This window comes from Xiphophorus maculatus, chromosome 6, assembly GCF_002775205.1.
Source record: "Xiphophorus maculatus strain JP 163 A chromosome 6, X_maculatus-5.0-male, whole genome shotgun sequence".
In the NCBI taxonomy this organism is placed as follows: Eukaryota; Metazoa; Chordata; class Actinopteri; order Cyprinodontiformes; family Poeciliidae; genus Xiphophorus; species Xiphophorus maculatus.
This window is the reverse complement of record NC_036448.1, coordinates 28488393-28504849: the sequence shown is the minus strand read 5'-3', so window position 1 is coordinate 28504849 and position 16457 is coordinate 28488393. Positions and strand designations below refer to the sequence as shown.

At 40.6% G+C, this 16457-nt stretch overlaps 2 protein-coding genes across 2 annotated transcripts; one reads left to right on the top strand and one right to left on the bottom strand.

Annotated features, from left to right (window-relative positions):
- Positions 1 to 590: 590 nt before the first annotated feature.
- Positions 591 to 9547, top strand: tmem71 (transmembrane protein 71). Its single transcript, XM_005812622.2, has 11 exons — positions 591 to 777; positions 4165 to 4226; positions 4568 to 4626; positions 5234 to 5279; positions 5760 to 5969; positions 7175 to 7449; positions 7527 to 7739; positions 7836 to 7902; positions 8060 to 8121; positions 8841 to 8890; positions 8968 to 9547. The coding sequence occupies exons 3-11, from the start codon at positions 4596 to 4598 to the stop codon at positions 8989 to 8991; spliced, it is 978 nt and encodes a 325-aa protein (XP_005812679.1). The 5' UTR covers positions 591 to 777; positions 4165 to 4226; positions 4568 to 4595; the 3' UTR covers positions 8992 to 9547.
- A 754-nt stretch (positions 9548 to 10301) lies between these two features.
- LOC111608878 (zinc finger protein 239-like) lies at positions 10302 to 16084 on the bottom strand. The gene is made up of 4 exons (XM_023335373.1): positions 15631 to 16084; positions 13973 to 14073; positions 13637 to 13715; positions 10302 to 13534 (listed from the first exon to the last, which is right to left on the bottom strand). Exons 1-4 carry the CDS (start codon positions 15938 to 15940, stop codon positions 12834 to 12836), a joined length of 1191 nt encoding a protein of 396 aa, XP_023191141.1. The 5' UTR covers positions 15941 to 16084; the 3' UTR covers positions 10302 to 12833.
- Positions 16085 to 16457: the final 373 nt, after the last annotated feature.

Here is a 16457-nt window from a genome sequence, read left to right as displayed (position 1 = left end):
AGTTATAATTTTTTGAAGGAAACAGGATTATATAGAGAAATTTAGATTAAAGGGAGATACTCTGGGGCTGCACAGTGGCGCAGTTGGTAGCACTGTTGCCCTGCAGCAAGAAGGTCCTGGGTTCGATTCCCGGCCGGGGTCTTTCTGCATGGAGTTTGCATGTTCTCCCTGTGCATGCGTGGGTACTCCGGCTTCCTCCCACAGTCCAAAAAACATGACTGTTAGGTTAATTGGTCTATCTAAATTCTCCCTAGGTGTGAGTGTGTGTGTGAATGGTTGTTTGTCCTGTATGTCTTTGTGTTGCCCTGCGACAGACTGGCGACCTGTCCAGGGTGAACCCCGCCTCCCGCCTGGAACGTAGCTGGAGATGGACACCAGCAACCCTCCCGACCCCGTTAGGGACAAAGGGTGAACAGAAAATGGATGGATGGATGGAGATACTCTGGTCCGCACTAGTAGATGCGATAATACATCCTGACGTTAGATGTCACCCGCCAGAAAAAATCACAAAGAAGAAGAAGAATTCTCTGTGCTTTTACTCTGAAGGTTCTGACCGGAAGCTGGATTTGTTTTTCTATGATCATCTGCTGTTTCCGGTGAGGCGAGGCAGAGACAGTCAGGCAGACAGACTTCTGCTCGGTTTGATAAAAACCGAAACCTGGTTAAACATCATAAAAACCAAAGGAAACAACAAAAGGAACAAAAGGAGGACGTTTTTACGGGAGGAAGAGGATTTATTTGAACTTCCGGTGAGGAACCGAGAGGAAAAACAAACCGGTGAGTTCAGCAGTCCCGTTATTTTCTCTTTTGTCTCGATTTGAGCAGCAAATTCAACAAAAATACTGAAAAAATCATGAAAACAATTAAAATACATTTAAATAAGTACTCTTTATTTTATTGAACAGAAACCGCCTTCAATAACTTTAATTACTTTAAAGAGTTATATATGTTCACAATTATTGCTTAAATAACAGCCTGTTCTTCCCCTTTATCTACAAAAAAAAACCCAAATATTTTTTTCCATTATATTTCCGGAAGGAACATTATTTTAAACTATATTTGCAAAAATAAATACCAAAAAGACTATCATGGAAATACTGACAGATGCAGCTAAAATAGATTCAAACCATGATAATTACGGTGGGAACAAAAATATAGAAGTATAAAATATTTTAGATGATGCACTTAAACATTAAAACTATGAAAAGCAGAAAAAGCATCTTATTTTCATCACATTGTTTTTTTTTTTTTTTAAATAAATAATTAAAGATTGGTTAATCTAACAGTAAACACATTAAATGATCAGCCTCCAGAGTTCAAATGGACCCCGGTTCTGGTGGGAACTGGAATGGTTCGGTCCAGCTCTGGGTTTCCTGCTACGCGTTTATCTCCAGCATCAGCAGCTTCCAGCCTGCTGCTGCTGCAAGGCATGCTGGGAAGCTGCGATGGGAACAGTCCAATGTGAAACACATAGAGGGGAAACGAGCTGAACACTAGAAACAGAAATGTGCAGAAAACCAGAGTCTGCAGAGTTTAGACTGAATATGGATCAAACCTTCGTGTTTGACTCCTGAATGATGAAGAACCAGAGTTTAACCCGGATGCACGTTTGAACTCCTGACTGTTCTGCAGCTTTGACTCGGTTCTGTTTGCGTTACCAGTCCAAACACAGAGCAGAGGACAGAGCTGCTCTGAAAACAGGAAACGGGAGTCAGTTGGTGAGGAAGTTTAGCGTTTCACAAGGAAGATGAGAAATAATCATCCAGGGTTTTTAATAATCTGACGACATTAAGGCCAAGAAAGACAGAAAAAACTCAGAAAGTTTGAAAACAATCTCAGATATTTTCTAGAAAAGAATCCAAGAAATATCTTGGCTTCAGAAGCTGAAAATTATATATATATATATATATATATATATATATATATATATATATATATATATATATATATATATCCCAACATGACCGTCCAGGCAGCCGGATACGTTCAGACATTTTCCCATCAGCATGTTTAGTTTTTGATCCTCACTGAGGTCCGGATCGCTCTGCAGATATTCACTTTAATTAAAACTAAATGAGGTTTTTAAAAACATGTTGTTTCAGCAGAACCTCTTTGTTCATTTTATCTCGTCACTCAGTTGTTCCTTTATCTTTTTTCGGTCCGTTACTTTCCTGGTTCTCCGGTTCTCTTTGGGCCGTTAGGCCTGAAGAATTGTTCTGTTTTTGCTGCCATGTTTCCACAATATGTCTTATTATTACATTTAAAAACCTTCTGAAACCAGTTTGAGGTAAAATTAGCTTCCTGTCCATGTTAAATTAAATCCAGAGTTTAAATGATTTCTGTTGCTTTGGTTCAGGTCAGAACGGATCAGAACCACTAGAAACCCAGACTAGATGAAGACGCTGAGGATAAAATCTAGGCTTTGTTGTTTTACTGAGTTTCGGACCGGGTTCTACAGAACCAAATCCTCTTACAGGGAAACATTGTCAGGCACTGCACAAGATATTTATGTTATAAAAATCAGAACTTTTAATTATTTTTTATTTCATGATATTCAGAACCACAGAGACTTTTACTTTAAAGAAAACTTTAAACTGGACTGAAGTCTTGTTCTAAACTAAATATGTTTTTAAAAGAAAATTTAATGTAAAAATTAATTTCAAAATGTAATGTTTTATTTTAATAAAGTAAATGTGAGAAATACTTTTAAAGCTTTGGATCTGCAGTGATTTACACATTCCAAGTTTTGTTTAAAGCATTGCATTATTAAACATAATTGATATTATTAAACATAATAATAGTTTATCATGTTTTTAAAAAATCACAGTTTTACCGTTTTAAAAAACTCTGCTTACTTTTCATTGATGATTTTGACCCACATAAAAACGTTTGGACTTCACGGCTTCAGAGCTTCTTAAAACATTTTAAAACAACATTTTAGAAGAAGTCATTTGTGAGAATATTAAAAAATTAATTTTTCCAGTTCGGCTCTGAACTGAAGGTGAATTTCACAGTTTTCTGAGGAATCTGAGCTTCATTTAAACATCGACACTCAGATTGGTCCAACCTGGACTGGACTTTCTACTAAATCAGTTTTTCTCTGTAAAACTTTTACACTTTTTGTGAAACAACAAAAATGATGCATTTGCTGCATTTGGACTCCTGTAAATTGAATCCTAATTGTAAACTACAGATTTTGAGGAAAGTCTGACCTAAACTGAATTACTCAGCTTTTACTGTTTAAACTCTTAACCTAGTTGTAAAAAGATAAATGAGTATTAGAAAAACACAATAACTAAAATATTACCTTATTTCATTCTCCTGAAACAAGTGTGTTACTATAAATATAATATAAAGATGAAATGGTGCAGACCTGGTATAACTTTTAGTTTTCTAAAAATAAATCCAGGTGTTTGTTATCGCTGGATGTAACTAAAGAGCCACAGAAAATTCCTGCTGCTGGTGAAAGATTGTAAATATTAAATATCAGCTTTAGGAATCTTATATTTGAACATTTTCAACATCTGGACATTTATTTAATCTTTTGTTTATGTTCAACAAATGTTCCTATTGATGTAATTTTGTTAGCTTCTATGAAAATCTCCCTCCTTGATCAATGTGCATCATCACCTCTTCAATTCACACAACAGTAAATAAATATGTATTTTAATTAATTAATAAATTAACACCTTAGTCAAAATCTATTTTTGTATCACAACCTATTTGTCAACATAAAAGTTTTCACTTCCATATGCTAATTACCTTTTTCTGTATGAATAAGCATAAAAAGCATCTTGGAAAACTTATTTTTCCTTGCAAGGGTTAACATGACGGAGCTGATCTGTTTGCATCTTTCAAAGTTCAGAAACTTCAGACAGTTTGTGTTTATTTGACCCTCTGCTGGAGGTTCGTCAGACTGTCTGTAGCTTTGTTGGAGTCAGAGAAACGAGTTTGTGAGTTTTGTTGGAGTCAGAAACGAGTTTGTGAGTTTTGTTGGAGTCAGAAACGAGTTTGTGAGTTTTGTTGGAGTCAGAAACGAGTTTGTGAGTTTTGTTGGAGTCAGAAACGAGTTTGTGAGTTTTGTGCTCGGCTGATAAACGGTTAACAGGAAACATGAGCTCAGAGTCACGGCCTCCTTCTGTTCCTCTGCTTGTTTGTCTGCAGCTTCGCCTCTTCAGGATGTGAGAGAACTGCAGCAGATAAACTTCTTCCTTCTCAGCCTCAAGGTAAAAATAAACTTTTTAAAACTAAGCAGCTGTTTAAAAAGCTCCTGTGACGAGTTTGGAGCAGATTCTGTTCATTCCTGCAGCTCTTAGTCTGATCAGATCTGCACAGATTAGCTCGTCTGTCTGAGAGGGGAGAGACTTAACGGGAGGAAACTCCCTCCAGATCTGGGCTTTATTTATTAAGAATGAACTGCAATCATTTCTGCAGAAAATCCATTAATCTGAGCCTGAATGTTCACCTGTTCAAACTGAATCTGAGAGGAAGCAGAAGATTTTCTGGTTGTGTTTGATCGGTTCTGCTCTCTCTCACCGCCGGGCGTCGGGTTTCTGCTGTTTCACAGAACAACAGACGAGACGCAGCGGACAAACATGGCTCTGTTCTTCTCTGGAGCCGTCACAAGTACGTCCCACACACACACACACACACACACACACACACACACACACACACACACACACACACACACACACACACACACACACACACACACACACACACACACACACATCCCCCCCAACCATTCACACTGTTGAAAACAGACGGTTGGCTCAGGCGTGTTTTTGGGTTAAATTCAATCCCAGCATCCATTACCTGAGATGCTGCCCGATTTATAAAACACCATTTCATGATGCTGCCACCACCGTGCTTTACAGTGAGAGTTTTATTTGTAATTAACATTTTAATTCTGCTAAAATCCACCATTTATTGCAGACAGACGAAAATAAAAAGTGAAATCTGTTGTGAATCCCATAATCCTTCCTCCTCTGTGCTTTACATTGTGGTAAACTGGTAGAAAATGATCCTTTAGCAGAATTTGGTTTCAACCAGAGCAGATGGTTCAGCTTTAGTGCTAAATTAACTGTCAGTAGATGATTTAAGGTTGTTCTGCTCAGAGGTGAAACTTGGACTCTGTATCTGAACTGAGGAAAGTTCAGCTGATTAAAACTCGTCTTTATTTAGAAACCTGCTGGTTCCTGAACGTAACCGAACCTCTTCTGTTGTTCAGGTTCCCCGATAAAACGGCGGCTGCGTGGGAATCACTCCTGCCACAGGTAAGACAGTTTCCTGTAAACACACCTGACTTCATAACGAGTTCAGCTGGACGATAATCTGTCCCAGCAGTTATCAAGATTAAGGATAATTTTCTAGTTCTATAGAACTCATTCACAAACATTTAGTACTGGAACTGGAAACATCCTAAATAAACAAAACAAATAAAATTAGTTATAAAGTTGAGTCCAAATCAACAGACTGAAAACTTTTACATCCAGTTTTTGGCTGAAAGACAGAAAAGAGAGAAACAGTAAACCTGTGCTTGTTGAGACAGATCTACCTATGAATATTTAAACACTGGCAGTAAAACAACTTTCTGAGCCCAGCAGGAAAACAGACGTCAAAATGTTTCTGCTTGTTAGAAGTTTAATCAGGTTTGTCTGAAACATGAAGGAGTAAAAATGAAATCAGGTTTTCTTCTGTTCAGACTTAATATTTAATAAATCAAATTAAACTCCAGACATTTCGTCCCCCTGCAGCCCGGACGTCTCCCTCCTCTCCCCCGACTCGTCGTACGTCTGCTACCCGTCTGCGCAAGCCGGCGCCCCCTGCTGCTGCCGCCGCTCGCCGCGCCTCCTCACCAACGGTTACTATGACGTCACAGAGGACAGCTTCTGCCTGGACGAGGACGGAAACGTGTCTCTGACCGACTGCAGGACCAGCGTGTCCTACAAGGAGAACCTGGTCAGGTGAGGTGTGACATCATCACACAGGTGAGAACAGGTGGGCTGGTTCCTGGCCTGCAGGGTAAACAGCAGCAGCCAATCAGAGCAGGTTTCACTCAGCTGTAAATTCTTCCTCAGTGACTTCAGCGGTGATGTCACTGACAGCTGTTGCTAGGAGACCGTCAGTGTTATGGGATGTTTGTGGTTCAGTTTCAGAGCTGCTGGCCTGAAAACTGATGAATAAAAGCTGCAGCAGAGTGCTGCCCCCTGCTGGCGGGTTTCAGACTTCTGAAGTTTTTATGAAACTTGTTTTGTTTCACGTTTCCTTCAGTTTCAAATGTTCTTTTTGTTTTGTTACTTTTATATTTTCTCTGTTACTTTAACAACATTTTGATGTCACTCTGAACCGTGTTTGGGTCTTTATTGAAGATACATATTTGTAACATTATTCAGTAAATTCTTGCTAACTGCTAAACTGAAACCCATTTAGTTTTTAATCTGTAAAAATTTAAAGTTGTTTTGTCTTTTTATTCATTTCATCCTGTTTGAACTTTTCTCTTCCTCTCTTTGCTTTTTGCTGCTAATTTGGGCACATTTCCAGTCTCTAGTTATTTTTCATCATTTTTAATATTTTTCATCATTTTTAATATTTTTTTCCAGTTTATTTTCTGGTTTTGTTGCCCAGCAGTCGTTTTGACCTCTGGGGTCTCTAGATAATTTGTGTTTGTTGAGGATTCCTGTTAAAACTGAAGGAGCATCAAGACATTTTTTGTATTTGTTCCTGGCTGCTTTGTCTGCTTTTTTACTCGTTTTCTCATTTTTACTGCTTTCTAAAGTTTTCTAGCCTGACAGTTTTTGTTGTGATGCTTCGTTTTGTGATTTTATGTCCAAACGTGACAGTTTTTCATCTTATTGTGGATGTTTGGTGCCACCTTGTGGCCACTTTATCATCCTCTTCATCACTTTGAATGTTTTTTTGAGTCTTGCTGCAGCTTATTTTCATCCTTTTAGAGGATTTCTCTCTCATCTTTTTGGAAAACTCTGGGATTTAGGAATTTTCCAGGTCTGGAAAACTGTTAGCATTAATGTAACAGTTTTGTCCTTCGTTCCTGTCTGATGGTTATAGATGTGTAGAAACTCTTCTGTTGGATCATTTTCCTGACAGCTGTTGACCTTGAGGCGTTGCCTAGCGACAGAGCGGTGACCTCGGCATCTCTTTGCGTCCTCAGAGTTTTCCGGCGCAGGCGGAAACCTCGCAGCGCTCTGGTTTCTCTGCTGAGCGGCGTTTCAGAGAGCTGCCAGTCATGGCTGGACCAGAAGGTGTTCAGAGGCATGCTGGGAACCGGCCTCAGACAGGACCCGGACCCGGACCTGGACCTGGACCTGGACCCGGACCTGGACTGGGCCCTGGTCGGCCAGCAGGTGGCGTCTCCGTGTCGATTGGACAAGTCTCTGTGGGCGGGGCTAAACGCCGATCTGGACGACGGACGAAGCTTCACCTACGGTGAGTCTGCAGAGCGGCCCGGTCCAACGCTGCCATCATGAGCCGCTGAGGTCACATGACTCTACTTCCTGGTTCAGATCCCACCGAAACCCCGCCTCCTCCAGACAAAGAAGCCCCGCCTCCTCCTGATGAATTAGCCCCGCCTCCTGGGAAGATGCTGATCCAGGAGGAAATCTGCTCTGAGATCAGTCAGTCCACGCAGCGCTTCACCCAATCACTGAGCGGCCTCTCTGAAGTCCCGCCCCCTTCGGCCTTCTACAGCTGCTGCCAGGCGGCACCTGAACCTCCAGGTGAGCCGGGAACACCTGGGCTGCACTTGTGACCCAAACCGTCCGGTTCTGATTCTCTGAGACGTTCAGGTTCCTGAAACTTCGTTTCTATTTCAGGACTGACGATGAAGGCTCTCCTCATCCTCATCTTCAGCATCTTCATCATCAGCGTCCTCTACTCAGGGTGAGACTTCAAACCAATTAAACCCGTTTAACTAGTTAAACTAATTAAACCAATTTAACTAGTTAAATTACTTAAACCAGTTAATCCAGTTTGTTTTATTATTCATGATGATCTGAAGATCAAACCAGATGATGAAGACGTTTCTTCCTTCCTGCAGCTCCTGCTGGTGGAGCGCCATGGTAACGGCGGCCATGTTGGCGACGATCTCAGCCGTGATGTGTGAGTATGACTGGGCTGCTGCGGTTCTGAGGTTCTGGTCCGGTCCGGTCCGGGTCCGCTCCACAGAACTGATTCAATGTTCTTCACATCGTTTTCCAAACTCCCGTTAAAAATAGATTCAGAAACATAAAATAAATAAATATCATATAAAATAAGATTTTTACGTTTAATTTAAAAAAACTAAATCAAAGTAAAAATAACAATAAACATTAAAAACAAGTAAAAATAAATACATCAAAATAATAAATAAAAAAATAAATTGACAATATTATGAGATGTTTAATATTATAGAAAACAGAAAATGTAAAATTAAATGACAAATGTTTTTAAAAGTTGAACAATGTGGATTAAAATGTAAACAAAATGAAATAAACTTTCAAATAATAAAACAAATTAATAGCAAATAAATACAAACATGAAAAGATGAAGTAAAATAAAATTAAATAAAAATTAAAATATTTAAATGTATAAGAAAAAAATTTACAAAACTAAATGAACAAAAAAACCATTATAGGAATAATTAGATTTGTTTTATGATGAGTTTATTTAGTTTTCAGAGTAATAATTAAATTTTTGGAAATCAAAACAATAATAAAACTTACATTTTTAGATTTTCTTTCTTGGATGCAGAATAAAGAATAAACAAATGAATTTACAGTAAGATAAGAGGCTTTAATGCTTCCTATTGTTAAATGAAATGTTTTGTTTTCATCTTTCAGTCGTGACAAAGTCGGGTCCGATGGGCGAGTGGCGGAGAGCGAAGACTGAGGTGAGTCCGGAAACCATCTGAACGGATCATCGATGAGCTGCAGAGAAAACGACTAACATTCATCTTCTGTCCCTCAGGACATCACATCCAGGAACGAGTAGGAACCAGAACAGAACCAGGACCTGAACAGAACCAGAACCAGACAGGATTCTGTAGAAACCTTCCTGCTGGTTTTTCCATCAGTGTTTGAATCCAGCTGGACAAAAAGGTGAAACTGGTTCTGAGCTCTGGAGGCTTTTAAAGCTAACCGGGTTTGAATTCACAGAAAGAGAAACAATCATGGCTGACGAGAGAGAAAAGTCATCAGGAATCAATAATCAATAATCAATAATCTGACTTTTACCAGCAGATAAAGAATAAAAACTGCTGTTGGTTTTAAAATGGCTGAAGGAGCTCAGAGTCACAGAGAGAACCGTTCGGTTAGCTTAGCATCGCAGAGAGCTGCAAAGCTTCACATCATGTTTAAAATATACAGAAAAAAATCATCAACTGGGAATTTCTGTGGAAGAAACCAAACAAAGTTTTAATCAAGTTCAGGTTTGAATTTTACACAAAAATCACCTGGAATCCTGGGTGTGTCGTGGTGGCGTAGCGGTTAGCGCGACCCGTATTTGGAGGCCTTGAGTCCTCGACGCGGTCATCGCTGGTTCGACTCCCGGACCCGACGGTATTTGCCGCATGTCTTCCCCGTTTCCTGTCAGCCTGCTGTTGTATAAGGGACACTAGAGCCACAAATATCACCTGGAATCCTGCAGAAGATTTAATATTTAATTTACAGCCGAGGAGTGATGATTTATTAACATTTATTTAAAAATAAAAAAATAAATAAACCACAACTTCAGGGGAGACGCATGAGAGCAATAATAATAAAACATTCTGTTATCGTAAATTTAAACCTTCAAAACCTAAAATCCCGAAAAACATAAATTAAAAATATAAATATTAAAACAACCTGCTTCAAAATTCTCAGAACCTAAATTTCAGATGAATCTATTTTTACGTTTAAATCTGAGGTCAGGTCCTCACTGCTGGGCAAGGCTTTTATTTTGAAAGGATTCCTCTCTGTATGGAGCCCCTGTAGTGCTTTTAATTTAACATCTCTGAGCTAAAAAAGATACACAAATGAATAAATAAAGTTGACCACATAATAAGCTATAAGTGAAAGCAAGATGTTTTAAAAATAAAAATGAAAACTAACATAAATCAATTAAAATACAGTCAAATGATAAAGCATAAAAATCTGATAAATGAACAGATTTGCTCCATAAATTCAGCTGTAAATATGATATAATTTAGTGCAAAATTCAATTTTGATAAAGAAAACTACTCTAGTTAAATTATGACGTATTTAATTATTGTTTGTGAAGTTCCCCCTTTTGCACAAGCTTTTATTTTGAAAAGCATCTTTTCATATGGAGCTCCAGAAGTCTTTTTTTTTTTTTGCATTAATATATTTTATCCTGTTCAGACAGATTAATAGGAATAAAACCTTGATGTTGATGAAATGTTTAGATATTTAAAAATTTAATAAAAGTTAAATTCTTATTATTAACAACGTAATAAATCCTTCATGGCTGCAGAAAAACTAAACCAAGCTGCTCCAAAATTCAGCTGTACAAAAGTGAGAAAAGGGATTTCAGAAGATAATTTTAGGAAAAAATAAATGTATTTACTTCTCATGTGTTTTTATTTCCAAGTTTTTACTTTGTCGCAATCTTTTATTTTGAAAGGGACTTGCCTCTGTATGGAGCTCCTGAAGTGCTTTTATTTTTTAATCCACTCAAACTAAAAATAATCTCTCACTTCAGAGGCTCCATGTTGATATTATTATTGAAAATAAAACTTTGTGTGGAAACGCAGAGACCAAGAAATGTAAACTGTACTGTAAAACTTTCTGATCATTTGTCAGAAATCCAGAGCTGAGCTTCGGTTTCAGGTTAAAGCAGAGCCGACGTTTTTCCTGCAGGGAACCGTCAGGAAGGTCGTGATGCGTTCAGGGCTCGCAAAATGAAAAATCTTCCCACAGAAATCCTTCTAATCATGCTGTGGTCCGAAGACCCGACAGAAACGTTTTTATCAAAGTGCCAAATTTTTTATCCAGAAACAAAACGATGATATTTTTGATACAGCGCTCTGCTTTACTTTGTTCTGGAAGCTTCCTGTTTATTACTGGTAAACATGTTGTCCTTCAACTCTTCTTGCTCTGTGTTTTTATTAGAGACCAAACTCTGCTGCTCTCTGCTGGTCGCAACCAGACAGTGCAGCTTAAGAACGTGTGGTTTTTAAAAATCATATTTAAGTGAAATTTGTGGAGTTTTTTTTTTTTTTTACTTTCTAAGCTTTAGATCTGTGTGAAGCTCTTAGCCTCATGTTCTGCTGTTTGTATTTTGATTGAATGCACTTGGAAATGTGACGCTGTGATGGCACTTGTTTTTCAGAAACAGTCTGGCAGCTCAGCAGGAGTTAAATATTAACTGTGAAACAAAAGAAAAATGTGGAGTTTAAATTAAATTCATGTGAATCTGAAAAGATTTCCTGTAAAAAGAGATTTCATAGGTGTTCTTGGATATTTGACCAGTTGGTGGCGCTGTGACGTTGGATTTAATTTCCTGTCTCCTGCCTGTTGTCAGACTGTTTATTATCAAGCTATTAAACCACATTAAAGACAATCTGAGGTTCTGTGTTTGTTTAAAAATTAATTCCAGTTTTTGTGTCCAACTTCTTTTAAGTCTGTGACCTTTGACCCTGAAGGCAACACAAAGACGGAGATGATTAAACCAACTGTTTCAGTCTAAAGCAAAGAAACCAGAGAAACAATCGAGTCATTTTATTAGAACCGTCGAGACGTAAAAACTTCCTAAACAAAAACAGAACATTTGTTTTGTTCACAATAAACCAGAAAACATGAAGTTTTTAACTCTGAAGAAAACTGTGCAGATTTTTCCGGAAACATTTCTCCATCATGTGTAACCAGCTGGTTCTCCTCAGAACCGAACCGAACCGAACCGGGTCGGATGAAGACCCGCCGCTCAGAGGAGGAAGATGCTGAAGCGTCACAGTGGATTTAAAACTCATCCTGTCTGAAACCAAAATATTTTCTCCGTCTGCGGTTCTCCAGGTTCTCTGGAGGTCGTTCAGGTTCCTTTGGACCAGTTAAAGGAACTCATGATTCCTAAACCACTTTCAGCCCTTAAATACCTGTTGTGTACTTGGCATCTCTAGGAGCGCAGAAAAGTTTAACTTAGTTTCTCCTGGTGCTGCATAGATACCTTCATATTCTGTCTGGGTCCAACGTTTCAATCCAATCACTTTTCTCTGCTCCATATTATGTTTTTTAACTATTACATCACAGTATTTGCTGTGAAGCTCAGCAACATCACAGACTTCCAGCTTGCCAATTTTGCAAGTCACAAGTCAAACAATGCTGATTATTCCCTCTCCTCACTCACCACCAGGGGGCGTCTGTCTGAGATAGTTTTAGAAAACAGTACGGTCTGACGGGGCAACGGGGCGATGTCCCGTCAGACCGTCAATTCCCAAAACCACACACACACACACAGACACAAAAACCTCATAAAAGCGCGACCCCCCGCCAGACCACCGGAAAAAAACTCCTCCTTTAAGTGGGACAATAAAACCCGAACACATGGCTGTGATGTAAACGCTAACCAGGAAAAAAGAAAAACTCAACAGCAGTAGCTTTATCCTCTTAAACTGTTTCTGCCAAAATATGGCAGAATTTTAAAAATGTACACATAAATGTCAGAATTTGCACAGAAACATAGTTTGCACAGTTTGTGGGAGGAGCCTGATGATCCGGACGGTTTCAGGACTTCCTGTCGCTCTGATCCGACCAGCAGGAAGCATCAGACCTGCTGCAGGAAGCGCGGCCGACGACTGGTCTGAAACTCCTGCTGAAGGACGCAGCGTCTGCTGTTGGTCGTCACGGTAACGCAGTGGGGAAGCATTTGTCCCCGGCGTGCATGGCGACGTGCCTCCTCAGGTGGCCGGCGGAGGTGAAGGCCTTCCCGCAGACGGAGCAGCGGAACTGGCCGCAGTCCGTGTGGACGGCCATGTGGACCTTCAGCGAGCCGGACTGGGCGAAGCGCTTCCCGCAGTGGACGCAGCCGTAGCGTTTCTCCCCCGTGTGGACGCTCTGGTGGCGCTTCAGGTTGCTGGAGTCGGAGAAGCGTTTCCCACAGAGCGCGCAGACGTACGGCTTCTCGCCCGTGTGAACCCGCATGTGGGTCTTCAGGTTCTTCAGGCAGGCCAGGCTTTTCCCGCAGAAGCTGCAGGCAAACTTTTTCCCTCCGGGGGCGGCGTGGCTCTGCTGCCGCTGCCCCGCTGCAGACAGACTCGCCTCTCTGTGGCTGAAGCCGCTTCCTGAATCGGCTGAAGCGTTTCTGCTGGGAACAAACCCGGAGGAGCCGCCGGGTTCTGCTGCTGCAGCGTGGGAGGCTTGCTGCAGCATCATGGAGTCGTAGCCGCTGGCTTCTGGCCTCTGATTGGTCTGCTGGGTGGAGGTGGAGCTCACCTCCGCGCTGGTCCAAGAGACGCCGCCGTCTGCACCGCTCTCTTCCTGTTTGACCAGCGAGGACGAAGCTTCTGCCTCGTGCTGATCCTCAGAACCAACACAGAACCGACCTGGAGGCGAAACCAGACTCAGTCCGCCTGCAGGTTAACAACGCACCGGCCAACAGGAAGGCTAACAGGAAGGCTAACAGGAAGGCTAACAGGAAGTCTTACCATGAGGGTCGGACTGGGACCAGGACTCTTCCTCCTCATCCTCCACCTTGATCACCACTGTGGTCTCGGCTGCAGCCGCCTGGAAACAAGGCGCATTGTTCAACAGAATCTGAATAGTTTTTAAATTGGTTTCTTCTGCTGAGTATTCATCACCCCGTCGATGTAAACATAATCACAAAACTTTGACCTTTTTGAATTCTGCACCTAAAAATTAACCAGAGTATGAAAAAACTAGAACAACTACTATAAATAATAGAAACTAAACTGTATTTAAATCATTAAAACTGAATTAAACAGTCCCAGTGAAATAAAACTGCGGTTGCCGCGGCGACTCACCATCTGTCCTGCAGCTTCTGGTTCCGGTTCTGGTGGTGGGTGGGTCTTTCTGCACTGAGAAGTCTGCTGATTGGACGACAAGGACAGCTCTGCTGCAACTTCTGCAGAAGCAAAAACAATGATTGGATTTTGAGCTCTGGTCTGGACTTTGACTAGGCCACTGAAAAACACTGGTACTTATTCTCTAAGTCCTTCTTGGTGCATTCTGAAAGTGGTTTAAATTAAAGTTTTAAAAATGATTATAGGCTTAATGAATTATGAATTTCTGCCACTTATTTTTTATTACATTTGAAAATATGAATTTCTGACTATGTATCAAATGTTTATTGAATTTTAATTTCTGTTGGTCGGTTTCCAGAATGTTTCATGTTTCTCAAACTTCAGAGCCATTAGTTTCAATTCTGACAAAACTGTTGAACTTTCAGTAAATATTAACGTCACAAAGATTTTTGTCACTAGAGCTGAGCATCTGATTTTATCCAGGTTAAAATCTACTGAATATTCTCATTAACATTAGAAGCATCACCAGCTTGTTTGATGTCAGTCATGTGATCCTGGTCACATGACGCATTCAGCCGACCACTGGGAGGACTGGTGACCAGAGCTGCTCCAGGTTTGTTCTTCCATAAAACTCATTGTTTCTGATGCTTTTCCACTTTGAGACTCATTATAAAAACATGATTTAGATTTAAGTCTGTCATGAACTGAACTACTGATTTTAGCTTGCTAGTGTTTGTAGCTAATGCTAACTGGTTTAGCCTGCCATTAGCAGCTAACAGTTCGACTTCTTCACAACCCATACACTGAGTTTACCAAATGAAAAATCCTCCATTTGGTCTTTGGGCAGATTCTGAATTATGGGTTTTGTTGCATAATATTAATACAAAAACTGCATGAATGTTTACAAATAAAGCACATTCATGGACATAACGGCACGGATTTGATTTTCTGTGTATAAATGAACCATTGTTAAGATGCTAACTAGCAGTGTGATGATATTTAACTAGTCCTGTTTCTCTAATGCAGGTCAGGTGGCGAGCTACTGGAACCAGCAGAACCTCCAAACTGGTCTGGTAGGAGGCTGATGCAGTCTGAGCACACACACACACACACACACACACACACACACACCACTAATGTTTTCTTGTTTTATTCTGGACAATTTTCCTCATAGTTTGGACAAATGAAACCATGGACTCTTTGTTTAATGGACCAGTTACCAGTTGGTAACTGGTGCATTTATTAGTGGGGGATTATTGATCTTGTTGTGACCGAGTCTTTGCATTTCAACAAACCATGTGCAGATTGGTTTTGGAAATTTAAAAATGGGAATATTCTTGACTTTTGAAACTTTTGGAAATTTTGAGTTTCGAAAGAGGAAAATCTTTTACTTATAAAACTCAAATGTTCAGGTTTTTTCTAGAATATTTGAGATCAAACTTTTTACTACTATTATTATCACATATCTGGTTAAATATCTTAGTGTTTTGTTTTTCCTATCTACATTAGCCCTTTTACGTCATAGATCAACTCTACGGTAGCGGAATAGCCCTTTAGTCCAAATCAGACGCCAACTTCAACTTGGTTTAATAGCTGTGAATTTGAAACCTGTGGATAGTTTCTGTTAGCATGAAGTAAATCTGAACCCTAAAGGTCACCTGTCAGTGTCACGCTCCTCCTCGGCTCGTGAACGCGCTGGTTGGCGCGCGGGCGGCCGCTAGCGGCGTACAGCAGCGCGGCGCCGCTTCCGCTCGCGGCGGCTCTGAGCGCGGCAGACCGCGCCGCCCGCAGCTCCAGGAGCCGCAGTTTCCTCCGCAGAACCTCGTTCTCTTTGCGGCTCCTGCTGATCTCCAGCTGCAGCACCGCGTAGCCGTTGTCCACCAGCTCGCAGATCTCCGCCACCGCCGTGTTGGCCAGAACCTCCATGATGGAGGCGAGCTGGGAGTGAAACGTGGCGGATGGAGACATTTTCCTGCTGGTCCGACCGGAACCGCTGAGAGCTAGTTAGAACCAACAGAACCGTAGGAGAACCTCTGGAGAACCTGTTTACCTGCCTGAGGCCTCCACACCGACAGGAACGGAAACAATACTCAGTACGCATGCGCGAAGTCACGTGTTCACACATTCCAGGTATAGAAAACCCGGAGTCACCAAAATAAAAGCCGGTGTTTGACCTGAAACTTGCAGTTAGTCACGCAGAGTAAATTCCGGGATTTAGAAGTTCACGAAATATAAGTTTGAAACTTTTATGTGAAAAAAACTTGTTTTTGTTGAACAATTAAGGAAAGAAACATGGAAGGGTTTTATTGTGAAGTATTACTCCGGTCTAGTCTGACGTGTCTTGACTGTTTATAAAATCCCTCAGCAGTTTTACTATTAATGATAATAAATCTAATCTAGTAGGTTTACAGACATTTAAACCCCCAAATACCTTGTTTTGCTCTGCAGCAGTTAGTTTTACTGTTAAAGTTAATATGATTTTGTG

Coding starts and splice junctions, on each gene's coding strand:
- LOC111608878 (XM_023335373.1), bottom strand. CDS start 15,940: ATGTCTCCATCCGCCACGTTTCACTCCCAGCTCGCCTCCATCATGGAG. Junction 14,074..15,630: donor GAGGAGCGTGACACTGACAG/GTGACCTTTAGG, acceptor TTGCTTCTGCAG/AAGTTGCAGCAGAGCTGTCC. Junction 13,716..13,972: donor CAGAAGCTGCAGGACAGATG/GTGAGTCGCCGC, acceptor CCTTGTTTCCAG/GCGGCTGCAGCCGAGACCAC.
- tmem71 (XM_005812622.2), top strand. CDS start 4,596: ATGGCTCTGTTCTTCTCTGGAGCCGTCACAA. Junction 5,280..5,759: donor GGGAATCACTCCTGCCACAG/GTAAGACAGTTT, acceptor GTCCCCCTGCAG/CCCGGACGTCTCCCTCCTCT. Junction 7,740..7,835: donor GGCGGCACCTGAACCTCCAG/GTGAGCCGGGAA, acceptor TTTCTATTTCAG/GACTGACGATGAAGGCTCTC.